A 27,500-nucleotide genomic window follows, 5' to 3' on the forward strand; every position below is an offset into this window, starting at 1 on the left:
ACACACACACAATCAGAGATGGGCACAATCAGAGACATTCAAAATTGAACACACACACAGATTTATTTTACATGTATTCATTTAGGAGATGCTCCTATCGAAAACACACACGCACGCACGGATGCAACACAAACAGTTTCTTTTTCAGTACACAGCATATCAAACTAGAAAAGCACTCGGAGAGCATAGACCTCCGCCTGTATTGTTCTTCCTAGGTTGTCATACATTTGAACCTTAACTATTCAGATCGCCACCACGAAGCTCTAGTGTATAGCTAAGGTACTATAGTATCGCTACTGTGCACTTCAATGTAATTTACTAGGGGGGTCCGGGGGCATGCACCCCCGGGAGAAAATTTTGAAAAATAACCCCTTAAATGATGACATCTGATGACTTTTATGAGAACTATTGATAGACTGAGATACATATATTTCAAACATAATAACATATTACAAAATGGTCTATAAGGCCTAAAGAAAACTCATTTATAGCAAAGTAGCCAAGGGCCTACTTAAGACTAAAGCAGATATGGCTGAAATATAGGCTATCATGATCATTTTGCCAACAATGATGTAGAATTATGGATTTTCTCAGTTCATGTTTTGTTTCAACTTAAACCAACATAAAGTTATAATGTTGACTACATTATTTAGTAGGCTATAGGCCTATGATAACATTTAGCCTGCCCCCTTACAGTCGTTCTGTACGATATAGGCCTATTGATGCTGATTGAAGAGGTTGCTTGAAGGTTATTGATATTTAAGTTGGAAAGAAAATCAAATTGCATCACTCCCTCTCCTTCCAAGGTAACATGTCCTCCTCTCCTCCTAAAATAAATGGCAGGCCCTACTGGTATAGGCTACACAGTTGTTCAAGTGCACACACTCAATGGAGAGCTAGGATTAAAATTCAGACTGTGCCTTTAAATAGGCAACTTTTTTCCATGTATCAGCACATTGCTACAATAAGCCATTTCCACTAAAAAAAATCAGCTCAATATTACGTGCAAAAGTCAAGACTGATGTTTACCAAGAATGCCAAAGTGTCAATCTCTTAGCACTCATAATAGCCTACGTTTTCTCATAGTGAGATGCCTATCCCGAAATATGTTTTGAATGACATGGGGCGCACGGAGGTGAACGGCTGGACAAACGCGGAATGACAAAGTGTTGACTAAACAATTTAGTAGACCTAAGCTAAGGTAGACGGGCTTTGTGGTGAAAACGATGAAAACCAGTAGGCTAGTCTGTCACAGCTAACTTCAAGTACAGTAGCCTAGACTAGTTTACACACGCAGAAATTAAAAGTCAATAGGCTATCAGCACCAGGAGATTGTCGTCATTATCGGAAAATCCAGACACGTCAAACTGGACGCGAACGCGAAGCAAAAACTTAATAAATAGGCCCCTACTACTTAACTTAATAATATTACCTAAACAAATAATTTGACCTTTACCGTTTCATGGCTTCTGCTAAGAAACAAATAGTTTACCACACACTCACACATCGAACTTTATGGAAGCCCGTTTCCGCCACTTGGTGGAAAAAAACTGGCAGATACTAAGTCATAATTATGAGATGCAAAGTCGTAATTATGAGATAGAAAGTCATAATTATGAGATAAAAAGTCATAATTATGAGATGCAAAGTCATAATTATGAGATAAAAAGTCATATTTATGAGATAGAAAGTCATAATTATGAGATAAAAAGTCATAATTATGAGATAAAAAGTCGAAATTATGAGATAGAAAGTCATAATTATGAGATAAAAAGTCATAATTATGAGATAGGAAAGTCGAAATTATGAGATAAAAAGTCATAATTATGAGATAAAAAGTCATAATTATGAGATAGAAAGTCATAATTATGAGATAAAAAGTCGAAATTTTGAGATAGAAAGTCATAATTATGAGATAAAAAGTCATAATTATGAGATAAAAAGTCGAAATTATGAGATAGAAAGTCATAATTATGAGATAAAAAGTCATAATTATGAGATAAAAAGTCGAAATTATGAGATACTTTCTCATAATTATGAGATGGTAAGTCATAATTATGAGATTATAATAAAGTCGTAATTAAGATTATAAAGTCAAAATTTTGACTTTATTGGTTGGTAGCCTGCCTTGACCTCGCATCACTTCCTTCCCGTTCAAAACTGTTGCCGGCAGTGTTGCGCACGTTCACACTCTTCAGTAGCCGGCCTACCTAAATCTAACAAGTTAGGATTATTAAAACAATATTTGAGATGGGAAAGTGGTGCTAAATTTCCATAAACTTTATTCAGTGAACGGGTAAAGCCGTCCGTTTGTAAGCAAAATCAAGAAATACGATATTTTAGTGCTGTTTACCGTTACCTAGCAACCCCAACAACAAGTGAGTAAATAATTAGTATTCTTCTATTCCATCTTAGTAGGGCGTAGTACAGTGGGTTAATGATCGGTTTACCATGCCTGAGGTGAGGGGTTCGAATCCCAGTAAACCTGCTGAATTTTGCATGTCAAAGTCCGATCGATTACTTCTTTTTTCTTAGATGACGTTACCTCGCGGCAAATAAGAGTTTGTGCTTTTTGAACCTGTCATAGGTTTTCCATCTCAAATATTGTTTTAATAATCCTAACTTGTTAGATTTAGGTAGGCCGCCTACTGAAGAGTGTGAACGTGCGCAACACTGCCGGCAACAGTTTTGAACGGGAAGGAAGTGATGCGAGGTCAAGGCAGGCTACCAACCAATAAAGTCAAAATTTTGACTTTATAATCTTAATTACGACTTTATTATAATCTCATAATTATGACTTACCATCTCATAATTATGAGAAAGTATCTCATAATTTCGACTTTTTATCTCATAATTATGACTTTTTATCTCATAATTATGACTTTCTATCTCATAATTTCGACTTTTTATCTCATAATTATGACTTTTTATCTCATAATTATGACTTTCTATCTCAAAATTTCGACTTTTTATCTCATAATTATGACTTTCTATCTCATAATTATGACTTTTTATCTCATAATTATGACTTTTTATCTCATAATTTCGACTTTCCTATCTCATAATTATGACTTTTTATCTCATAATTATGACTTTCTATCTCATAATTTCGACTTTTTATCTCATAATTATGACTTTTTATCTCATAATTATGACTTTCTATCTCATAAATATGACTTTTTATCTCATAATTATGACTTTGCATCTCATAATTATGACTTTTTATCTCATAATTATGACTTTCTATCTCATAATTACGACTTTGCATCTCATAATTATGACTTAGTATCTGCCAGTTTTTTTCCACCAAGTGGCGGAAACGGGCTTCCATAGAACTTGCATCAAACAGTCATCAACCCGTCTGCTTTCACTTTCAATGAATTCCACTAGTGAGAGAACGGACAAGGCTTGCGGAGTGATATGAATGAAAGAAGCGCCAAAACCGTCATCATTGTCAGCGGCCTATTATAAAGCAATGGTCTGTGTTTAGGCTACAGAAATAAACCTCTGAACCCCCCCCCCCCCCCCCCCCCCTAAAAAAAAAACTCAGCGGATCTATACGAATTGCGTGGGTCGCATTTTCAGGCCTGAAAAAACGGAATTCCGTTTAAAAACGGAAGAATCACACCCCTGTACACCGCTAAGTGAAAAACATAAACAGCTCCGGAATCCCGACGGAGATACGGATCACTTCCAAAATGTAATGGTTTCTTCCTTGGGTCATTTCTGACCTTCATTTTCAGCTATTACTTTTTGAGTTATCTTGCTAACAAACAGACAGACAGACGGACAGACAGACAGACAAACCCCGATGAAAACGTCCTCCTTGGCGAAGGTAACCAGCCCAATGTATTATAGTAGCTGTATAATAGTTGCATTGGCAGCCCAATGACATGACAATTTGCCAACCTTTCAAACAAATGACTTGAAACAGCAGACAAGGCAGAGGCGTCATACCTTATAATCATTGATGTGCAAAAACTCGTCAATGATGGCTTTGCATCTCCTCTCCATCTCCTCCTCTGATAGGGCAGGCTTCTCAGGGGAGGGGGCTGTTGGGGCTTCAAGTTTCACTGGATGAGAACAAGCACATTGCACACCATCAGCAAGTTAAAAAAACAAAAACAAAAAAACCTTTTCAAAGGCCTAATATCAAGCTGTAGTGTACAATAACAACCCAGTCAACCCTCAATATTTGGCCAGTGAAGAAATGCTATAATGTTTCCCTCTCTGAGCACTAACGACTTAAGAGTAAACGCTCCTTGTGGGGTCTACATCATCTGTAGCAGGTTGCATTATGTATCAACAATTGTAGCTAAGAACACAGACTTGGACACCTGGACATGGCCATTGACTACAACGGGCGTAAGGGGCATTCACACCAAGAACGATAACGATGATGAGAACTTTAACCATAACGATAAAAGCGTCCACACTGACCACCGGTAAGACAATTCTCTCTGTGATAATGAATGTGATGGGTTCAGACTGGCTGCTTGCTTTTAATCATTCTAAAAAAGGGTCTGAAAGTGATCCCCGACGATATTGTTCTTCATGTCGCTATCGCTATAGTTTATGTGTGAACGTCGTCATTCATATTAAGGAAGAGTGTTGTTTGTTTATAGTTATCGGTGTGAACGGTCCTTTAGCCTCTGCCCCGTGCTCCACCCCCTCCAGCTGTGCTCCCCACTCATTGGTCCTCACCGGAGTCCCTGGAGCGACTGCGTTCAGGCTTGGCCTTGTCCTGCAGCTTGGGCGTGTCGGGGGCATCTCTGCGGGGCTCCTCCGGGGACAGCTCTTCTGAGGGCTCCTTGGCGCCGCTGCCCGTGCCGCCGCTGGCCAGAGAGAAGGAGCCGGGACGAGACGGGGTCGCCGCCGGCTTGTCGTTGCGCTCTCGCCCAGAGCTGCCGCGACTGTTTGGTGACATCACAACATCATCACACAAAGGCACATGACTTTAAAGTCGATCTTTAAACTCTTTGCGTACTTCATGCACACTGCAAGATGCACAACTAAACATCAGGCTTTAAGTCAAGAAAATACAGTATTTCATATTCCATCTGATCACACTGCAGTTTTACTGTGTGCTTGAAATGTGCTGCAAGCCAAGATATAATTTTGAACCAATCTTTTCAGTTCGTAAAAACACACAATACAGTGTTAAAACAGTCATCAATGATCTCTGAACTCTTCTTAATAAGCTCAGACTTATCCTGAGGGTAATGTACATGTAAAGCCTGATGTTTTGCCAACAAGTGCAATCCATGTACCCCTCTGAGTAAAGGGCTTCTTGGATGTGACCCCGCCCTGCCCGTCAAAACTAAAGTGCCCGCACCGCCATTTCAAAAACATTTTTTATCTTGGAGGCGGGCGGGGGTGTTCTCGATTCGTGCATGCAAGCGGCAAAAATGTTGGGAGGTGCCACTCAAACCACCTTCTCGCTGACAATGAACTGAACGCTAGTGGCTGTCGCCTCTCATGTGAGAAGCTCTTAAACGCATGTGCTGGGTCTGGCGGTGCCGGTGCATCACCTGCTCAGACTTCTCCTGGAGTCGAAGTCGGACGGGGCGGAGGGGCTACTGGGGGCCTGGGAGCTCGAGGGCTGCAGAGCCGAGTAGCGGTTCAGACTGCTGCCACTGGACCGGGACGCATCTGAGGAGAGGGAGAGAGAGGGAGAGAAAGAAAGAAAGAAAGAAAGAAAGAAAGAAAGAGAGAGGGAGACTCATTACATATTCATGTATGGACAGTAGATATACAGTGAGGAGAAAATGTATTTGATACCATGCTAAAGTTGCCTAAAAAGAGGAATATAAAATCGTCATTTGACAATTGATCTTAATGTCTTAATTCAAAAATTGAGTAAAAATAAAACCGCTAAGTACGCCAATTTTCTTTGTGATGGAAGAATGTTTCGTAAATAAATAAATGTTCTTCCTAAATGCTAGGGGGAAGTAAGTATTTGACCCCCAATGTAACCCTATGGGAATTCAACACATAGGGTTAACATAGGGGCGGGCAGATTTTTATTTTTTAAGGCCAGCTATTTTATGGATTCAGGATATTATGCATCCTGATAAAGTTCCCTTGGCCGTTGGAATTAAGATAGCCCCACATCATTACATACCCTTTACCATAGCTAGAGATTGGCATGGTGCTTTTTCCAGTAGGCCTATTAGCCTGTTTGATGCTCATTGAGCTCAATGCAAATCAAACAGGCTAATAGGCCTACTGGAAAAAGCACCATGCCAATCTCTAGCTATGGTGAAGGGTATGTGATGATGTGGGGCTATTTTAATTTCAAAGGCCAAGGGAAATTTATCGGGATGCATAATATCCTAGATCCATGAAATAGCTGGCCTTTAAAAATAAAAATCTGCCTGCCCCTATGTTAACCCTATGTGTTAAATTCCCATAGGGTTACATAGGGGGTCAAATACTTCCTTCCCCTAGCATTTAAGGAAAACATTTATCTATTTACGATACATTCTTCAATCACAAAGAAAATTGGTGTCCTTGGCGGTTTGATTTGTACTAATTTTTTGAGTTAAGGCATTAAGATCAATTGTCAAATGATGATTTTATATTCCTGTTTTAGCAGGGTATCAAATACATGTGCTCCTCACTGTATATGCTACTCTATGATGCAGGAGAGGGAGAGAGGAAGAGAGAGAAAGATTAGAGAGAGCCATCACACCAATCCGTAATTATATATAAATGAGATATGAAAAACAACTACAAACGTACATATGTTTTCTAGTAATTTCGTCAGACGAGAAGAGACGAAATATGTCCGTCAACAACCTTTTTTCCATGACTAAGACGAGACGTTGATGAGTTAAAAATAGATCTTTGATAACAAAACTGTGATGAAATATATGTTTGTTTTTTGTTAACGAGACAAGACGAGGCTAAAATATTACCTTGTGGACTGTGGACATTGGAAATGTATCTAGTTTGTCATGCAGGTCTTGACCAGTGTTTTGCACTGTGAGCAAGTGTATTTTGTCAGGTAAACAATATTTGAGCGAAACATTATCGTGTGAAACACTATTTGACTGAAATGTTAGGCTTAATAAAAAATAATTTGTTATTAAAAAAAGACTAAAAAGTTTTGACTAAAACATACCTTGACTAGACTAGACTAACATGACAAAACTTTTAGTCGACTAAAACTTGATTAGCAAAAAATATATGTAAATGACAAGACCAGCTAAAAAAAAAAATAGATGACAAAAGCATCAAAAACCACAGACCCTCAGTCCTTAATACGCCCTTGACTCAACAGGAAGCATGCGAGTACTTAAAAACTCAATCAGACTCAGGGAGAGGCTGAGCAGAGTGTTGAGTGGCACCTAGATACATATTTGTTCCTGCAGGACCGCCCTACAGCGAGCGTAGTTCTACTGATTATCTGCTCCAGGCCTGTAGGAGGGAGGCTGCTTAAGGGGCCGGCGAGGCCTGTGCAGGTGCAGGTGGTGGGCATCCCCTTCCTAATCCTTACCCGACTCACTGGCCTTGGCTCCAGCTCCCCCGCTGCTGCCCTTCATCCAGTTCAGGGCTCCCGCCCGCGGACCCAGCTGGATCTTATCATCTATGGTAGGCTGGAGACACAAGCACACACACACACAAGCAAGAATGAAAACATATACACACACAGGCAGAAATAACATGAATGACAAAAACAACAGCAGTTTCACTACACCCAGGGAAACCAGGACTTTCAGCAGATGGCGCTGTTGTGCAGACTATCTGGTTTTCATGAGATTTAGAGGGGAGTACAGTTGGAAGTGAGAGAACCTGACACACGCACGCACGCACGCACGAGCTGTCCAGGTATATCAAAAGCTGCTTCCTGACTGAGCGAGGTAACTTTGCAGTGAAGTATTAAAACTGTCCATCAGGAGAATCTAAGAGGCTCCTTTCAACAGGGCACACTGTGCTCCTCTGCTGGAGTCCTGGAGGGCTTCCTCTGGACATGCTGGTGAGAGCGCCCGAGGCTCAGCGACCGGGAGAACATGCAGGGAGCAGGGTGTGCCACTTCTCTACCTTGGAGATTTTGGGGATCTTGCTGGGGTCTATTGTCCTGCTGTTCTTGGTCATGGGCACAGTGTTCCAGGTCTCTTCTCTTTGCACCGCACGGGATTCCGCCCGGGATTCCGCCCGGGTCTCTAAAAACACGAGAGAGAGGAGAGGCCCGGAGAGTGGAAGACTACAGGTTAGGGCTGGGCATCATGGCCAAAAATTACATTTCACAAAGTGTATGCGGTGATACAAATACATCAACATTCATTTGCCGTCACACCTAAAGTATCCTGAGTCATGTATTGATACATTTTGTGACACTGAAGAAGGGAGAACCCCGAAACGTCTGTTCACAGGCAAGAATAAAGAAAAGAAGTTACACATATGACTAGGAGTGCTTTACTATCGTTTTCTTTGATTTATTCCATATGGGCACAAGCACCCAGTCAGCTTAATATTTCGTGAGTTGAGCGCGTTCTATGTACTTTATTGGTACATTTTGTGCACATTGGCCAATGGAAATGGGTGTATTAGTGCATTAGAATGGTTCACATTTAGTGCACATTGTGTATATTGGTGCATGCTGTGCACATGTGTAGAACTGAAGGCCTATATGCTCTTTACAAAATGCCCAGGCCTTGTGAGGGTGGGGAGGAGGTAGGAGGGAAAGCAGCATGCACCCCGGGCCCAGCCCCAGCCCAGAGAGGGGAGGAGATCCAGAGGACTAGTCTAAGCTGTAAAGAGGATTAGGGCCGGACTGACCTGGTCTCCTCTTATTGTCCTTGGACAGCAGCTGCTGATGGACCTTGCGCTGTTCCTCCTGCTCTTCGATCTTGGCGTCCTTGTGGATCTGCTCGATGGTCTTGGGGCCCTGGTCAGCTCGCCGCGACACCCAGTTGTGCTAGGATGGGGGGGGGGGGGGGGGGGCAGATATTTAGACACGGAGAGAGTGGATGTGTGGGTGGTCTTTGATTTAAAAGCAACGCGGAACAGGAGGAAGGAAAAACGCTAAAACACACACACACACACACTTTACCAGACAAGCACGGACATATTGTGTCCACACAATACACACTCTGGTCTTTGATTTAAAAGCAAAGCGGAACAGGAGGAAGGAAAAACGCTAAAACACACACGCACACGCACACGCACACGCACACGCACACGCACACGCACACGCACACGCACACGCACACGCACACGCACACGCACACGCACACGCACACGCACACGCACACACACACGCACACACACACGCACACACACACACACACACACACGCACACGCACACGCACACGCACACGCACACGCACACGCACACACACACACACACACACTCTGATTCACTCACCAGTCTCAGATCGATGACATCCTGCAGCATAAAGCGTATGCGGGAAGATGTCTTCCGCTCTTTGACAATCTTCTCCATCTGGTTAAAATACTGATCCATGCGAGGCTGTCAGGGAAATCAAAACAGAATGACATCATGGTTGATTCAGAAAAGAAGGTGGGGGTGGGGGCGGGGGCAGAAAGATGGAGAGGGGGGAGAGAGAACAAGGAGAGAGAGAAATATAGTGTGTGAAAAGGGACAGAGAGTTAAAAGTGTGTGTGTGTGTGTGTGTGTGTGTGTGTGTGTGTGTGTGTATGTAGGGGGGGAGGAGGAGGGGACAACGACAGTGAATAAGCAAAAATAACCAAGTCACGTTGGACTACAGTAATTTCCTGTGTATTAGCCACATTGTGTATAAGCCGCAGGACAGCGTTTCATGCGAGTTAATAGAAACAAAACCATATTAATACCGTATTAACTGTCCTCGTGTATTAACCTCGTAGCTGAAGAAATGTTGCACAATCAAGTGTACAAGCTGTGGCTAATAGTTGGAAAATGTCAGTCCAAAGAGCCCCACCGCTGCCTGACCCAGAGCTTTGGTTGCTCAGTAGGCAATACAGCCGTCAGCATCCGCAACACCCAAGAGCGAGCCGCCCATGACTCAGGCTCACGCCGCCAGGACAACTGGCACACGCGCGCCGTCTGTGAACAGCGGCCCCCATATGGCCGACTGGGGGAGAGAGGCCAAGCGCGGCTACACCCTGCTTCCTGATTCACTCACTGGCACTTGGCTCTGCCTGAGTGTGTGTGTGTGTGTGTGTGTGTGTGTGTGTGTGTGTGTGTGTGTGTGTGTGTGTGTGTGCCCGGCAGCAGGAGCGACAGACAGCAGCAGCCAGGAGACATTAGAGAGATAGAGAGAGAGAGAGAGAGAGAGGGAGAGAGTGAGAAAGAAAGAAAGAGGGAAAGAGAGACAGAGACAGAGAGAAAGCAAGAGAGAGAGAGAGAAAATGAGAGAAAGAGGGAGACTGGCGCTCTGGCAGGCACGGAGAGGCGCGGATAAAGAGCAGGCAGCCATGATGCCGGCCTGGCAGTTGGGAGAGCCACAGTACACGCTGTAGGGAAACCTAAACAGGCTGCAGGACTGGTGCAGTTGAATGATACTGAGATTAGGCAGTGCTAGCGTTAGCACCAGTGGCTAAAGAGATAGGTTAACTCATGAGGATCCATGACGGATCTTTTTACTGATCTTTTAATCAATCAACAACCAGAATCTCCCACCCAACTTGGAATGAATGAATGAATGAATGAATTACTCCTTTCACCATATCTCCAAAATAAACATAGTTTCCTATTAGTAACCCCACTTAAATAACATTCCCAAACGCTCCTAATCGGGACATCAACATCATCCACCTGAACCACAGTACATTCCCCAGCTCTCCTGGGCCGTGCGTTTACATCATCTTTCTCTGCTGGACTTCTCTGCCCAATGCAGGCTCCCTGCTGAAAGAGAGGACATGGCAGGAACACCATGCCAACAACCCTCACCCCACCCCTCGACTCCTCCTCTCCCCACCCCACCCATCGCCTCCTCTCCTCTCCCCACCACACCCCTCGACTCCTCTCCTCTCCCCTCCCCACCCTACTTCACCCCTCGCCTGCCCACCCCACCCTTGGCCCTCTTCTCCCCGTTTCACTCCAGCATCCGCTCAGGAACTGACAGATTAAATTAGGGGAGCTACGGCAACTCTGAATTAAATAAAAAACATAAACAAACACTACGCACTTTTCATTTGGTTCAGACTGCCTCGTGCGGTTTTCATCTCTCTGACTCTGCTACAAAGCACAACACCACTGGCTCACTCTGCCACTGGGGCCAGTGTGGTCTAAAGCACTATGGTCCATTATTTTTATACAACAATAAGCAACACCATCCCCTCTTGGCACTCAGGCAACCTGTACAACACAGCTGTGAAGGTGGCTACATCAACCGTCTGGTATAGACAACAGAGAGAGACACAAGTCGCTTAAATATACACCTGTGATCCTAGCAGAGAACGAAAGATACAGTTCACCAACAGGGTGGACCAACAACCAGAATTAGTAAACCCTTCAGATTTGTGACAGAAATACAGTACGCACTCTACGCAGCCAGGCAAAGTTGCAGGACAACACAGAACTGGACAGATCGGCGGCCGCTCACCTTGGCCTTCTCGAAGTCCAGGTCCTTGCCGATGGTGGTGAGCAGGCGGCACAGGCACTCCAGGCTCTCCTCGTCGTGGTTCTTGAGCAGCTTGACCACGCAGTCGTGCATGATGGCCTCCGTCAGCATCTTCAGCTTGAAGAGCTCGCCGATGAACTTGATGTTGCCGATGGAGCGCCGCCGCGCCTTGTCCTTGGCCTCCTCCAGCTCCTCCTGCAGACGCTCGCGCTCGCTGGCCTGCGGGTGGACACGGGACAGTTAAAGGTGCGGTCAGCAATCAAACGTGAATTCAAGCCTGTGAACCTTTCATCGCATTCAGCAAACATCTCTTTATGATCTGATAGCTGCTCATTCTGTGAATACAGCGTAAAAAAACAAACAACAACAACAACAACAAAAAAGGTAGACACGGCTCCGAAAACCTGTCCCCCAAACAAGAAACAACCCTAATGTGGAGTTTCTCTGTGAATGCTGATGGGAGGGATGAGCTACCTCTCTGGTGTGTTTGGTTTGGCCAAACATATATGACGCACATTGTGTAGGACAAAATCGCACGCTGATGAATTTAAACATACACATAATATAAACAAGCACGACATCCTGCGTAAATGCTGACTGCACCTTTAAGAGGCAATAAAGAGTGCACGTCTAGAATGTAAAGACAACATAAAGAGAATGTCTTACACTAGGCTGCAGAAGTACACCAGGCAGTTAAGAAACATTACAGAGAGGGAGTCTGAGACTCCCAATACAGAGATCAAAGGCCTGCTACTTCACACTAGCAACACAGACAAACTAATGACATTTCGTAATTAATATCCACAGATCTAACATCTCCATATAATAACGAAATAATAAGAAAATGGCCTCACATATCAAAGAGGCACTATCTTAAGTTAACTAACCAAAAAAGCACTCCAGAGAGAGAAAGTGCACTAATGAGGTTTCCTTTGCATGTCCCGTCCTTCATCTCCATTGAGGAGTTACCAACTTTTTACACGTTTTTGTTTTGGGGGCCCATGTGTGAACACTAGTGTGTGAGGTCTGGGAAGTTACGGGGACCAGGGATGGTGGCAGAGAGAGGACGACGAAAGCAGAACCTGATGCTGTCCATCAGGTCACCACGATCCTCCACCTGAGGCCCCCCTCTACTGCACAGTGCCAATGAGTGAGAGCAGCCAAGGACAGAGACAACATCAACCTTCACTTGCAGGGAGCGGCTCTGGATTAAAAGCATTTGGAGAGGGACTGAATGCGGAAGGCAGATGGCACCTTTCATATCAAAGTGCCCACCAAAGCATCAATTCAATCTCAGAGAGGTCGTTAAACATGATGAATTGGAGTCTATTCTCGCTCCATTCAGACAAACACTGAGAGGCGTCTGAGCGAGGTGGCGTGACGCGAGAGGTCCTTACCAAGGCGGCCGCTTCCAGCTCCCGCTGCTTCTTCTCGAAGACGTCGTCGTCCACCTTGTCCCGCTCAAACTCCTTCTGACAGCGGTTGAGCAGCAGCTTGCGGAAGTTCACCGTGCTGTTGGGCTTGTCTGCCATTGGCACTTTCAGCTGGAGGGGAAGAGGAGGGTGTTTTTTAAGAATGAAAAACATCAATGTATGTGTTAAGACATATAAAAGGACAGCGATAACTCAGATATTTATTTCCTAATTCAACACGCCTTCTCTTTTGGAATTCACTGAAAGTATGAAGAATATCTAGATCAACTACAAATGCAAACAAAAGGCCTGATATGTGTCTTACAGTGGCGAGGCAGCGGCACATGTTGCCGTAGGCGACGGAGAAGCTGGGCTCGTCGATGGCCTTCTCGAAGACGAGGTCGATGACGCCCTTGAGGCGCTCCTCCGTGTCGATGGTCAGCTCGGTCACCTGCTTCATCAGCTGGTTGAACATCTGCGGCGTCAGCTTGTTCAGAATGCTGCGCACCTTACGGAAGAGCTCCTGGAGAACAAAAGAGACACGTCATGCCACGTCACATCATGCCACGTCACGTCGCGTCACGTCACGTCACATCACGTCACGTCACATCACGCTCTGTTGCAAAGCACAACACCACTGGCTCACTCTGCCACTGGGGCCAGTGTGGTCTACAGCAACCTGTACAACACAGCTGTCACGTCACGTCACGCCATGTCATGTCATGTCCATCAAGAATGCTCTGCTGGCAACATACCTGGTGAGATCAGAGCCATACTGTAGAATTCTCTCTCATCTTCCCATCTGACACATACTTCGCCTCTCACAAGCTCACACACTGAATCAAACTGAAGCTCTCCAATCACGTAGCGTTAAACTAGTTTTAGAGGACCGGTCAAAACCTCAGGTCTAACAGAAAATAAGACTTTGATTTTTGATCCTCTGACTCCGTTGACAAGCTCCAAAACACAACGGAGAGTGGAAAGTCAAGAGTACAGGCTATAAACGTGTCGTGTGAAGCCTATGAGTTTGAACTGAGCTTGTCCCTGACGCCCCTCACCTGAGTTTTCAGCACGTCGGGTTCCTCCACCGCCGCCGCCGCCGTGGTCTCCCTCTTCAAGCCGGGCTTCCAGGCGTTCTCTGCCTTCTGCAGCTGCACCTCGTCCACGGACACGTTCATGATGATCTTGCGTGGCGGTGGCCGCCGCATACCACCCACATTCAGCAGCTGAGGGGAGAACGCACACAGATTAGGGGACGAGCAGATTACAAGAATAAACACAGTCAGCGCACAATCAGATTTTATGTAAACAGATGTTCTCATGTTCTGAATTATAATGACATCCTTATGTTTGGTTCGGGAGTCCGGGAGTCTCTGGAAGGCTCTCCTCATGTGAACTTGTAGAAGTTCAAACATGATCGTGTGTGTTAGCAGGGCTGCAAGATTTGGGGAAAATATCTAATTGAGATTTTTCTAACAGATATGGTGTGATTGCGATTTGCAATATGATATGAGTGTCAATGAATTGATTCAGTTCAATATTCCAAATGCGTCATTTTGTGCCACCCCTGATTGGTGAGAATGTCCAATGTACAAGAAGCACAGCATCCCCAACCAACTGTGATACTGACCAATCAAAATAGCGGTCCCCTCACATACTATGCACACCCACCAACCAGAATTAACATACAGTAGTCAAGGAGGATGGAACAATTATAAAAAATCAGAAATTAAACTAAATTAACCGTGCATGATGGTTTTTTAGCTTTTGCGATTAGGTAATTGGATTGGTTCATATTACGATTCGATTGCAATAATTGTGCAGCCCTATTAGCATGCTACCTGTTTATGAGTGAGATGCAGAACATATAATTGTTTGTGGGTTCGTGTGTGAGTGTGTGTGTGTGTGTGTGTGTGAGAGAGTGTCTGCTACATTATTGTGTACATTATTGTGTACGGTGTGTGTGTGTGTGTGTGTGTGTGTGTGTGTGTGTGTGTGTGTGTGTGTGTGTGTGTGTGTGTGTGTGTGTGTGTGTGTGTGTGTGTGTGTGTGTGTGTGTGTGTGTAACCCACCGGTGCTCCTCTGCCTCCTGTGACCTGCCTGCTGAAGTCGGCGAACGCTGGGGTGAAATCTGGCCCCCGTGAGATGACTCGTGGATCCACCGGTCGCGGCGCCGGCAGCTTGTTCTGGTTAACCTGGGGGGAGAAAAGTGAGTCATGATTGCTAATCAGTTCACAATGATACCATCATATGACCCTCAGATGTGACATCGTGTCCAAAACTGATGATGTGACCTCATCTCATCTGTGCATGCGATCACACTGAGGAGATAGACAAATGGGTTAGGCCCTTGTTTGTGCCTTCTGACAATAAAAGGCCATTCACAACAGGAATGAAAAAAGAATAAAGATAACTATAACGATAATGATAAAGATAAAAGAATCCACACTGACCAACTATATACATACATATAAAGTATATCCGTGTGTTGATGGATGTGATGGCTAATATTTCATGGATTCTAATTGGCTGTCAGTTTTGAATCGTTATCAAAATTGCTCTGAAGATTATCTCCAATGTTGTCGTGTGGACGCAGTGATTCATACTAGCTAAGACGATACTATTTTGCCGTTATCGTTATAATTATCATTCTTGGTGTGAACAGCCCTTTAATGCAAGCAAGATCGTTCTAGTCTGTCTGAGCAGGTCATAATTATTAAGAGGTTGTATTAGTTACAAAAGCGTGTATCTCTGTGCGTGTGTGTGTGTGTGTGTGTGTGTGTGTGTGTGTGTGTGTGTTTGTTTATGTGTGAGAAAAAGAAAGCATTGTTGTACTGTAAATAGAGTGTGAGTTGTTGTAATGTTGTGTGAGTTGCCCAGGGCTCTCCGTTCCTGTGATAGTTTGGGGTCTTTCTAGAGGGGTCTAAAGGCATATCTGTTCAAAATGCACTTAGTTTATTAGTTTATATTTTTTTATGTGTTATGGATATGAAGAAATAGGGATTTCAATGAAACCCATGAATAGGACTTCCTGCTTTCAATGAGGTAAAATGATGATTTTTACATCATTGAAAGCAGGAAGTCCAACATTGAAATCCATATTTCTCCCATCTCAAGGCAAACTGAGGGAATGATGCACGACCATTCAAAAACATGACTGGTTTTCTAAAGATACAAAGCTTAATGCTAATCGGTGAAGTGTCCCTTTAAACTGAACTATTGTATTGTCGTTATTTGTATGTCGCTTTGGCCAAAAGTGTCTGGCAAATCCCATAACCATAATATTAACATCCTTAATATTAACCAGTTGGATGGACCATTATTATGGATGACATCTCCTGATTTGTGTGTGTTAAGGGTATAAGAAGAGGTCTTGAACCACAGCGAAATTGGGCTCGTCACTTGATGCTGCGCATGAGCAACACATTCCAGGTGCCATAAATAAAGCTGCCGTCTCACATCTGTAAAGTCTCGGGGCCCTTTCATGCACCCCGCGCCATGTGACGCAAAGCGCGACACAAGTCTTATTCATATCGCACACCCAGTCAGTTATGAATCATAGCCATGTGTGAAAGGGAGAGGGGAGGAAAAAGTGCAAGTCACGGAGCTCCGAGTGGTAACTATGGTAACAGTAACAATTTTGGTAGTGCGAGGGAGTGGGCATCGTCTTCGCACCTTGTCCAGGACCACGTCGGAGATGGGCGGCAGGCCCTCGGGCTTCTGCACGCATGCCGGCATGAACTGGAAGCCTAACAGGAAGTCCCGGTCATACTGCTTCTTCCTGTCCCCTTCAGAGAGCTCTGCAATTCAGATAGAACAGCAGTGGTCAGCCGACTGCAGGCGCTAAATTCAACACACACACACACACACACACACACACACACACACACACACACACACACACACACACACACACACACACACACACACACACACACACACACACACACACACACACACACACACACACACACACACACACACACACAGAGAGACAGAGACGCACACAGGCCCGATTCTAATGCCCATGGCTCCCTTTTGGGGGCGTGGGCAATTAAGACTCTGCTCCGAATGGCAACAGAGATGAACCGATATGCTCCTTCTCACCGTTCATAGATCTCAAGAGTATTAATAGCATATTGCTTGTAATCTCCTGTGAGGCAAGACAAGCAGCACTTGAGAGTGCAAAACTCTTGAGGAACATAAACAGAACAGACACTGATTGTGTCTTGAGGCGCTAGTAAGGGATAAACAAGCCTTCAAAAATGTCCAGATTTTCCCATCTGGACGTGGCAAAAAAAAAAGTACTGCAGTAATTGAGGTTTTATCCTCGTCTGGATCTATAATTGAGTTGGTGCCATTCAGTGATCGGTAGTTTGGTTTGACGAAACGGAGTTGGTTAGGGCTTCAGTGCCATAGCCTCCAACGCTGGCTGAATCCAATCTATTCTGATCATCTGGCCTATTACCACTACACATTCAGGGAGGGGAAAATACAATAACTGGGGCGTGTGGTGGAAACAAAGCTGTATCCAGCAGAATGTAAACTTGACAAACAAAGACAAAAGAAAAATCTAGTCGCCATTGACTGTAAAGAGAGAGCGTTGTTGTTAAGACACACTGGAGGGCAGGGTGTTGCCGTGACGAGGAGGCGGTCACTCACGTGGAAGAGGGTCGCCGGAGCCGTCCCGGGGGCCGGGCGTGAGGCCGCTGTCGCTGCTGTCCGTCTCGGACGTGTGTTCGGCGCCGTTCCTCAGCGGCTCCGGATCGCGCTCGCCGTTCTCCTCCACCACCACCGGCGCCGCAGGTACCGGAACAGCTACCACGGCAGGGGGCGACGGGGACGTGGACGCCGACGGTAACGGCAGCTTCTTCTCCTCAACCTCTGCATTGACCTCCATGGGAGGCGGGCTGGGGCTGGACTTGTCCACGGCCACAGTAGACGCACCCTCCTGCGCTTCCTCCTGGAGAACACACACACACACACACACACACACACACAAGCTTAGAATCATTATCTAATCGTAATCTTTAAATGGACGAGAAAGCAGGGAGAGAGAAATTGCATTGACATATTCCTTAACGATGTGGGTGGTCTCACCTCTCTGTCCGCACTGGGGACAGACCCCGCAGAGGGCTCCTCGTTTGGCTTCCTCCAGGTCTTTGGTGCACTAGGTGTAGCTGCAGAGGCAAATCAAACCAGTGATATTCATCAATAGACATAAATGGTATATGGACTGCATCTATATAGCTCTTTTATCGACTCCAGCAAGCACCCAAAGTGCTTTACATTGTCATGCCTCACATTCACCCATTCACACACACACACACACACACACATCGATGGCGGAGCCATGCAAAGCGCCAACCTGCTCATCAGGAGCACTGGGGTTAATTGTCTTTCTCAAGGACACTTTGAGAAGGTCAGGAGGAGTTGGGCTCGAACCAACAACCTTTTTCAGTTAGTGGATCGATGACTCCTCTACCTCCTGAGCCACTGCCACCCCATAACATAACGTACGAAACTGACTTAACATGATTTCTGATTTGCAGTATACATTTAATTCTACTCTAAAGAAGACACCATGTGAGAAATAAGGACAAGATCAAGAATGACCCATAAGAGAATAATCCCAGAGCTGATGGACTGCTAACGTGCTCTTGAAGTAAACATAAAATAAATAAATAAATAACGTTTCATCTGCAGTACACAGATGCTGAATGCCAGCACAGAAAGAATACCTCACAAGTGTTGTAAACTAGCCATAAACACTGTGATTTGCATGAGATAGCTGTTTTCAGCTTGTCTGTAGACTGTATCTGTCCTTATCAAATAAATGCTAATAAATAAAGAAACAAACATGACCTGCAGGGTCACCTTGATTTGAGCTTTTTCTGGATAACTGTTGCTGAGCGTCCGCCTTCTCCTCGTGTGCGACCTCGGCTTCCCTCGCTGCCGCCTTGGGGGCCTCCGTGCCCTCCGAGGGCCTCTTGGCCTGGACGAGTGCCTGGGGCACCGGCAGACCGGGCGGGTGCTGCAGGCCTGGGGGAGGTCCTGGAGCTGGAGCTGGAGCTGGAGCTGGAGCAGCAGGAGCAGCGACAGGAGCGGTGACAGCAGCAGTGATGGTGGAGGTGGAGGTGGAAGAGCTTATGGAGGAGATGATTGGCGCAGGAGCCATGGCAACGACTGGCAGCTCCACAGCAGCAGCCTCGAGGGTCTCCTTGGGCACCGCTGGCATGGCGACGGCAGCGGGAACAGTGGCGGTAGCGTCTGGTTCCCTTGGAGTCCGGGCAGCGTTGAGGCCGGACTCGGGCTTCGGGGCCAGTGGCGCCGTGCTCGGCTGGCTGAGCTGTGGCAGGCCGGGCAGCTGGGGAGGCTCTGATCCGGGCTGGGGGCTGGAGCTGGTGCACGGGGAGGAGGCCGGAGGAACAGGGACAGCAGCACCAGCACAAGCAGCAGCAGCAGCAGCAGCAGCACTGACCGCTGTGGTGGTGGTGGTGGTGGTGGTGGTGGGGACGGGGATGGGGGTGATGGTAGCGGCTACTGGGGCGGCAGGGCTAGAGTCAGCCTCAGCCAGACCGTTAACAGCCTTCACGGCCGCGCTGGGAGCAGGGGAGACGGCAGGACTGACGGGGACCAGGTCAGCTGGGCTGGGGCTGGGGCTGGGGCTGGGGCTGGGGCTGGGTGCGGCCTCGGGCTGAGGGGTCCTTTGGAGGTTGGCGCTCGGGACCACCGGGGCAGGTCTGGGCTCCTCTGAGCGAGGAGCAGGCTCTGGATGGGTCTGAGCGGCAGCCTCTGGTTTAGCCATGAGAGTAAGGCCTGGTGCTGTAGCAGGAGTTACAGAGGAGGAGGAGGAGGAGGAGGAAGAGGGTCCTGCCTCAGGGCTGCAGGCAGGAAGCTCAAGGTTGGCAGACGAAGAGGAGGTGGAGGAGGAGGTGGTGGTGGTGGCGGGCACAGACGCAGATGCGGAGAGGGAGGGGGAGGGGGAGGGGGAAGTGGAAGGTTCGTGTGGTGGGACAGCTCCGCTTCGCTCTGAAGGAGGGTCTGGCGGTCGCAGCCCTGGGGATGAAGGCTTCAGTGCCACAGGCTCCAGTTTTGGCTTGTCATCTATAGACCAGATCACAAGACAGCACCAGGCAATGGAGAGACAACAGGCAGAAATGAGCAAAGTATCCAAACACAAACAAACTGCAAAATGAAATGTTATTAAAATATCGCTAGCGCATTAGCATGTTTCTCTTGTGTGTGTGTGTGTGTGTCTAAGAGCTTTATCACTTCAAAGACAAAAATCCGCTGGAGGAGAAACAAAAAAGATCAAAAACAGACAGCCAGCTTCACACACACTGTTCATTACACCATGGCTGACTAGCAGCCCTACGCATATGTGCTTGTGTGTGTGTGTTATGTGTGTGTGTGTGTGTGTGTGTGCAGAGGCGTGGGAGGCGACGCCGTGCCCGAGGAGGAAGAGGCCTGACCTGGTTTCAAGTCGACGGGGGGAGTGGGGCCGAGAGCGGCAGCGGGGGCCGAGGAGGAGGAGGAGGAGGAGGAGGCGGTCGCCGTAGAGACGGCGTCCACGTTATACACGACGGGCCCGTGATCCGCAACCTGGCTGCCCAGCTGCTGGGATTTGAGGTAGAAAATGTGAGGATAATGAGGGTGTGGACATAAAAACTAGCAACATGGAGAGACAGTGACAGCGCACAGACACAGACACGGACAGCACACACACACAGACAGACAGACAGACAGACAGACAGACAGAGACAGACAGACAGACAGACAAGACAAGACAAGACAGAGGCGGACGGACGGAGCAGAGCAGAGAGCAGCAAAGGGGTGGAGGTGAAAGTTGGGGTTGTTTGGGTGGAGTTGAGTTGGAATGGTGCGTTTAGCAGAGCATAATTACAGGAGGTGAAAAAGAGAGAGATTAGGAAAGAAAGAATGGAGAAATAGAGGAAAAAGAAGAGGAATCAGAGAGAAAGAAATATGGATCAAATAAAGAGTGAGAAGACAGATAGAGGATGGAAGTGCGGGAGAGAGAGAGCAAGAGAAGCAGAGAACAGATAGCGACAGAGGGAGGAAAGAGAGAGAGAGAGCAAGCAAAATGATGAAGATAAATTAGGAGGGAGGGAAGGAAGGAAGGAGGAAAAGGAAAAGGTGGGGGGGGCAGACAGGCAGGCAGCGATGGCGTGGACACACAGAGGGTCAGAAGCGGCACATAAAGGGGTGGGGTGGGGTGGGGTGTGTGGAGGGTTAGGCAGAATGGACAACAGAAATGGGGAAAGAGAGGAGAGACGAACACTGTTAACATCAAGGGAGAGAGAGAAGACAAGGAGCAAAGAGTCACAACACAGTAGTGGGTGTTCCCTTCACAGAGCCCAGCGTGAGAACAGGGCCGGCAGGGCTGAGAGAGAGGGAGAGAGAGGGACAGAGAGGGAGAGAGAGGGAGAGAGAGGGAGAGAGAGGGAGAGAGAGGGAGAGAGAGACCGAGATAGAGAGCGGGAGATAGAGAGAGAGAGAGAAAGAAAGAGTGCCGCAACCACTGCCACAGGCTTGGCTCAGGGGTAAAGAGTGGGCCTGGGGACCGGCTCTTTTGTGAAGGGAACACATGGGGTGGGGGAGAGTAAGGATGGCACGAACATTAAAGGTCTACAACATCACAGGACAATCCTATCTCATCTACTGTAGGCCTTTTCATCCCACCTCACCTGCTCCAGTTACTGCATTCACTCAACACGGAATACAACATCAGCATTAGGGGCTGCACAATTCATCGATTTCTAATCGAAACTGCCGTTTGAACAAACGCAATTAGGCAATCACAAAGACTGCAAATAATCGTGCAGCTCGCAACTGTGGTTAAACTGGTCACGTCTATGATTTTTATATTCATGCCGTCCTCCTTGTGGGAGAGACAGTGAATCTGTCTGGTGTGCTTCTCGTGCACTACGCATGCTCACCAATCACCTGTGGCCCAACTTAAAACCAATTTTGGAATATTGAACTGAAGCTTTCAAAGTGAAATATTTGTCGGAAAAATCATCATTGGATATCTTCCTAAAATCGTGCAGCCCTAATGAGCATAATTGAACAGGAAGCTTCATCATATTGAAAGGGAATCACTATACATCATATATGCATTACATAAGAAATATGTAATATATAATCATATTTCATCATTTAAATGGCTATGAGTGTCCTACTCAAGTGCTGGTCAGTCTAAAGTGCAGCAGATTGCCATAGCTCTTGGTAGGAAGTTAGTAAGTCACAGCACGATGGCAAAGAGGCTCGGGCTGTGGCGGTGCTAGCCGAGGCAGAGGAGACATTCTATGGGCTACACAGAGAGGGAACAGGGGCTCAAACAGTGCCAGAGAATCAGCCAATAGGAACACTGTGTTCAGCCAAAAGAGCTATTCAGCCCTGTCTGTTTTGTTACAGTGGGGTTCTGATATAGGAGGCAGAGCAGCACCAATAGGGAGAGAACAGACTGTTCTGTATACAGTCTAAGGGAGAGAAGCAAGGTGGATGTGGATTTGATCGCATTTTAGTTATAACAGCCAAATATGCAGTTTGATTACTATTTTATAAGCTGCTTTAAACCTAGCCATTTGTACCCAGACAAATAGAGAAGTCATTCGTCATTGTGCTTCATGGCAATCAAAGGCCTAATCTGGGCAAAGAGCCGCTTGTACACTAGCAGCTAAAACAATAACACACAGATAGTGTGCAATGTCCTGCCTCGTGGGAGACGGACGAGGGAGGTTTGTGATGAGTGGGGGAGCGGAGAGATGGTACTGAAGAAACTACCTGGAGTCGGCCGCTGCCTGCGCCCTTACCTGTGGCGGGGTGGGGGTGGATGAGGGCCGTCCGACAGGTGGGGTGGGGTTGCGGCTCCCGCCGACCCCTGACATGATCTCCTCCGTGATGTCCTTGCCGCCCTGGTTGGGGTCTCGGATACGGATCTTGGAGGACAATGACGTTGAGAGAGACAGAGCCCATCACTAAAGCACCAGGAACTACCAGCGACCCTCAAGACTGCATTCATTATGCAAATCTTGACAGCGGCTCGGTTTGACATTTGAGAGCATTCTTTGGGAATCAACAAGCCTATTGTGTCCAGAGCAGCTCAGACACAGCTACTCGTACCGGTACAGAACTGCGCTTCCCACAGCTGAAGAGCTAAAGTCATGCTGACAGAGATACTCACTGTTTTCTTCTCCCTCTTGGCAGGTGGAGGTTGCTGTGGTGTAGGCACTATTATGGGCTGTGAGGGGGTGTACACAGGCTGACCAGGGTAGTACGGAGGACCCGCTGGACACAGGGGAGACGGGGTGTCAAATTTCCGCAAAGGGACCAACCAGAAGCACACACACACACACACACACACACACAAAAGAGACAGGTGCTCAACAAGGCTGCTCAAACTACTTTCTTTTACCGTAATTTCCCAACTAGCCGTGGCTTATACATTGATTGTGTCAAATTTCTTCAGCTGTAAGGCGGCTAATAGATGGGGGCACTTAATAATATGGTTTAGTTTCTTTAAAAAACTGACCTGGCCCCTGCGGCTTATACACAATCCGGCTAATACACAGGAAATTACTGTAATGTTTCATAGCTACTAAATTCCAGATAAATAATATTCAAAATGAAATACACATACAAAATATGAATTTGTATATGCTGTAAACAAATATGTTTGATCATTGAGACACATCATGAAGTTTGCCACATATATGCATATTTACTTCAATGGTATTTTGAATCGTATTAAATTCAAGAGAAACTGCCACAGATTCATTCTAAAAATAAACATGACATTTAGTTTAGGTCAAATCAGCCAGCCCTCATGTGAATATCATGTAATCGTTGTTGTTGAGTTGATATGGGTGAAAGGTCTGGACTCTGGAGTGGAGAGAGATCTGGCCGCAGTGACCCAAACTCACCATATGGCGTGGGGGCAAACTCCCCTGGACTGGGCCCAGTGTAGAAGGTACTGGGACCCGTGGGCTGCACTGAGTACTGCTGCGGAGGGCCCACATATGGGGTACCGTGTCGGTACTATACACACACACACACACAGACACACACACAGACACACACACACACACACACACACACACACACACACACACACACACACACACACACACACACACACACACACACACACACACACACACACACACACACACACACACACACACACACACACACACACACACACACACACACACACACACACACACACACAGAGGATACATTTAGTTTTGAGTTTCAGCGCTAATAGGAAATTAGGTCTTCGAAAAGGTGATATAGTCAGCTACATCCTGAAAAACAGTAACCCACTCTCATTCACATGAAGAGAAAAGAAAAGCTTTATACAGTGAATAACTGAAAACTACCAAGATACCATTGGATGACACATATTTAGAACTTTCAACAAAAAAAAAGAAAACAACAACAACAACAAAAAAAACACTATTTATACATAACATAAAACATATGCCGTTGACCAAATCATCATAGGACAACTCTTCATCCCATGACAATATGTACACACGAATGTATGTATTATAAACACACACACACACACAAGCAGGTGTCCACACACACACACGCACTGCACTGACCTGTGGTATGTAGTACTGCGGGGTCTGTGGCGAGGGGAAGGGCATGGCTGTCATGGTCATCATGATGGGCTGGTTGGAGGGGTAGACGGCGGCGGTGGGGGTCTGTGAGGCCGGTCGGATGGAGGGGTTGTTGCTTGGAATGGTGGGCCGCGCCGTTTGCATCTGGGGCCTCTGGAAAAACTGGAGTAGAAAAGGCAGAGAGAGAGAGAAAGAGAGAGAGAGAAAAGAAAGAGAGAGAGAAAAAGAGGCTGGTAAGTTTCTAAGGCTCAACCAAACACAGCTGATGACCAAGCTCTAATCTAACCACACATACAGCATTCCTCACTTGTTCATAGCCATAACGCCCTGTGCTTTTAGGTCTGTACCTGCCCCGACACACCTGGTCACACTACATCACTGTGATGAGCTCAGATGGCCCAGTGAGACCAGGTGACTTGGAGCTGCAAAAGGCTGCACAGAGTCTGGGCTCTGAAGGCTCTCCAGATGCAGGTTTGGAGGAAACTAATCCAGAGCCTTCCGCACTGATAAATCACATCCTGACTCCCGATCCTCCCTAGAGAGGCGAGTCCACATAATGCTTCATACCGCTGGGCTGGGCTGGAACACTACACCTGCCGGGGCAGTGAATACTCTTCTAGCTTATTGGAACAGGGCTGTGACTCATGCATTAGCCCAATAAAATAGCCTATAACTCCAGCGATTCAGACAGTAAACTTCAGCAATATAATAGAATATACACTTGTCATGCATTATAAGTTATTTTTGGTCTGTGTATGAATGGCTGCAGACACACCGCAGACACGCTGCAGTTGAATTTTGACCCCTCTCGTTTGACGGGCAGACAGTTACGGACGCTGCAGTGATTATCTGTTGCAGATAAAAGCCTACACAGGCGGGAAGCCCAGAGTAGGGTCCTCTGGGGAAACTGGGTCGCCACGGTAATGATCAAACAAACCGCTGCCCACTGTGTGATTTACAGGAAGGTCAGTGACATCGTTCTCGGCAACAGCAGGGGGGGTCGGAATGGAATACAGTAGTGGAATGCTTAAGCCACTGATGACATACGACCTGAGATGGTCAGAGGGGACAGGAGGTCACGTGCGTGTGTGCGTGTGTGTGTGTGTGTGTGTGTGTGTCCAACACAAACACACACACTGTCCATCACACAGAGTTTAATCGGGCCTCTGCTCGTTACTCGTCCGCTGACAGGCCGCGTTGGCGCTGAAGGGGGCCAGGCCCGGCCAATGGGAGGCTGGGCCTTTGGGTCTCTAGGTGGCCCAGATATACGACATGACTCACTGGGCAGTATCGGCCCGGCGGGCGTCCAGCAGGTCGCAATGGGAGGGTCAGAGGATGACTGGTCTGGTACAGTGTGAAGTTCAAAGAAAGCCAGCCATTTTATATTCCCTCTGATTGGACTGATATGGACTTGGAGACATACAGTTTATGGGAGCGTGACCAAATGTACAGATTGCATACGTTTTTTTTTTTTTTCCATGAGGAACAATAAAGGAGTGACTCAAAGACTTATCAAAAACCACAGAGGCTTTGAGGATACTGAAGTAGGGATATAAAACAAGATGAAGAAAAGAGATAAAAGAAAGAGGTCGTTTCCTCTTGGATGGGGACAGGACGGCATTCTGGAACAGCATTCTGTAGTGTGTGTGTGTGTGTGTGTGTGTGTGTGTGTGTTTGGAGAGGGGGGCAGGGGAGGGCGGGGGGTAAAGAGAGAAGGGAGCGTCATGCCATGCACTTCTGGAGACTTTTCTACATTACCTGAATGGGTCTGAATCCTCCCTTGAATAGTGAAGCAGGGAAAGAGAGAAGAACTAGTGGGACACTGTGCTAATTGGGTTGGAGGGACAAAGGAAACTAACACAAAATCAGACCTCCCACCACACACACACACACACACACACACACACTTGTATGAGACCCTATTCATGAGAGCCATGAATTCTGGAAGCGAGTGAAGGTTTGTGCTTTGAGACGAGTCTCTGCTCTCTCTCTCTGCTCTCTCGCTCTCTCTCTCTCTGCATCGCCACACTGGGATAACGGCCTACTGCCGGGGGCAACGCGGTGACATCATCTTTGTGTGAACACACACACACACACACACACACACACACACACACACACACACACACACACACACACACACACACACACACACACACACACACACACACACACACACACACACACACACACACACACACACACACACACACACACACACACACAGGAAGTGTAGGACTGAACTTGGCTAACCCCACTCCTCCTGCACACAGATCCCCCACCCCCCACCCTACCCACCTCCCACGGCTCTCCCTGTGACAATGAGCCTGCATTCCTCCAGGCTAGTCTCTCTGGAGCACAACACAAGCAGCTTTTCAGAGAGCCCCGCTAGCAGAGCCGGAGCTAAAGGAGCCCGGGGGCACCTCCTGGAGGTGGGCCATGTCAGCGAGAAGCCATCAGACTAAGTCATCACGCCCATATTCCCCCATCTCTTAAAAATATCGGTCACTTCAAAAAGCTAGCCATGCGTGGTGGGTGAACGCTTGAACAGCGTAATGCAGAAGGGGAAAGATTGTATCATTTTAAGAGGTGTCAATCGGTCCACTGAGAACGCCTTCTGACCGCATTTTAATGGAGCTTGTTTAAACATCTGACTCACCCGACTGACCGACTGACTGACTTGACTTGACTGAAGTTGGCAATGGAAAAATGCTGATAGCTTACAGCATAAACAGTTCTGGGTAACCTACGCAGACTGGACTCAGGCTATTTACATACAACAATGGCAAGCCTCACGTGGTGAAGAGCTGCTCTACCTGCCCCACACACCTGCCCTGACATTTAGAGAGGGCAACAGGTGTGC

At 46.8% G+C, this 27,500-nt stretch overlaps 1 protein-coding gene across 9 annotated transcripts in view; it reads right to left on the bottom strand.

The window, feature by feature from the left end:
• Window positions 1–27,500, bottom strand: part of LOC134087101 (eukaryotic translation initiation factor 4 gamma 3-like) — a 49,848-nt gene that overhangs the window by 5,007 nt on the left and 17,341 nt on the right. For 6 of the 9 annotated variants that reach the window (XM_062540342.1, XM_062540339.1, XM_062540343.1 and 3 more), the window contains 21 exons: window positions 24,620–24,799; window positions 23,933–24,047; window positions 23,194–23,297; window positions 22,823–22,957; window positions 20,462–20,606; window positions 18,864–20,093; window positions 18,087–18,166; window positions 17,649–17,949; window positions 16,662–16,786; window positions 15,059–15,181; window positions 14,045–14,212; window positions 13,312–13,509; window positions 12,972–13,118; window positions 11,557–11,793; window positions 9,375–9,479; window positions 8,785–8,923; window positions 8,047–8,168; window positions 7,502–7,601; window positions 5,532–5,652; window positions 4,705–4,913; window positions 3,958–4,073 (listed from right to left, as the gene is read on the bottom strand). In XM_062540342.1, coding sequence (XP_062396326.1) covers window positions 3,958–4,073; window positions 4,705–4,913; window positions 5,532–5,652; window positions 7,502–7,601; window positions 8,047–8,168; window positions 8,785–8,923; window positions 9,375–9,479; window positions 11,557–11,793; window positions 12,972–13,118; window positions 13,312–13,509; window positions 14,045–14,212; window positions 15,059–15,181; window positions 16,662–16,786; window positions 17,649–17,949; window positions 18,087–18,166; window positions 18,864–20,093; window positions 20,462–20,606; window positions 22,823–22,957; window positions 23,194–23,297; window positions 23,933–24,047; window positions 24,620–24,799 — 4,200 coding nt within the window. The remainder of the gene's footprint in view (window positions 1–3,957; window positions 4,074–4,704; window positions 4,914–5,531; window positions 5,653–7,501; window positions 7,602–8,046; window positions 8,169–8,784; window positions 8,924–9,374; window positions 9,480–11,556; window positions 11,794–12,971; window positions 13,119–13,311; window positions 13,510–14,044; window positions 14,213–15,058; window positions 15,182–16,661; window positions 16,787–17,648; window positions 17,950–18,086; window positions 18,167–18,863; window positions 20,094–20,461; window positions 20,607–22,822; window positions 22,958–23,193; window positions 23,298–23,932; window positions 24,048–24,619; window positions 24,800–27,500) is intronic. The other 3 variants (XM_062540338.1, XM_062540337.1, XM_062540336.1) reach the window with 3 other exon arrangements.

Source organism: Sardina pilchardus, chromosome 7 (assembly GCF_963854185.1).
Source record: "Sardina pilchardus chromosome 7, fSarPil1.1, whole genome shotgun sequence".
In the NCBI taxonomy this organism is placed as follows: Eukaryota; Metazoa; Chordata; class Actinopteri; order Clupeiformes; family Clupeidae; genus Sardina; species Sardina pilchardus.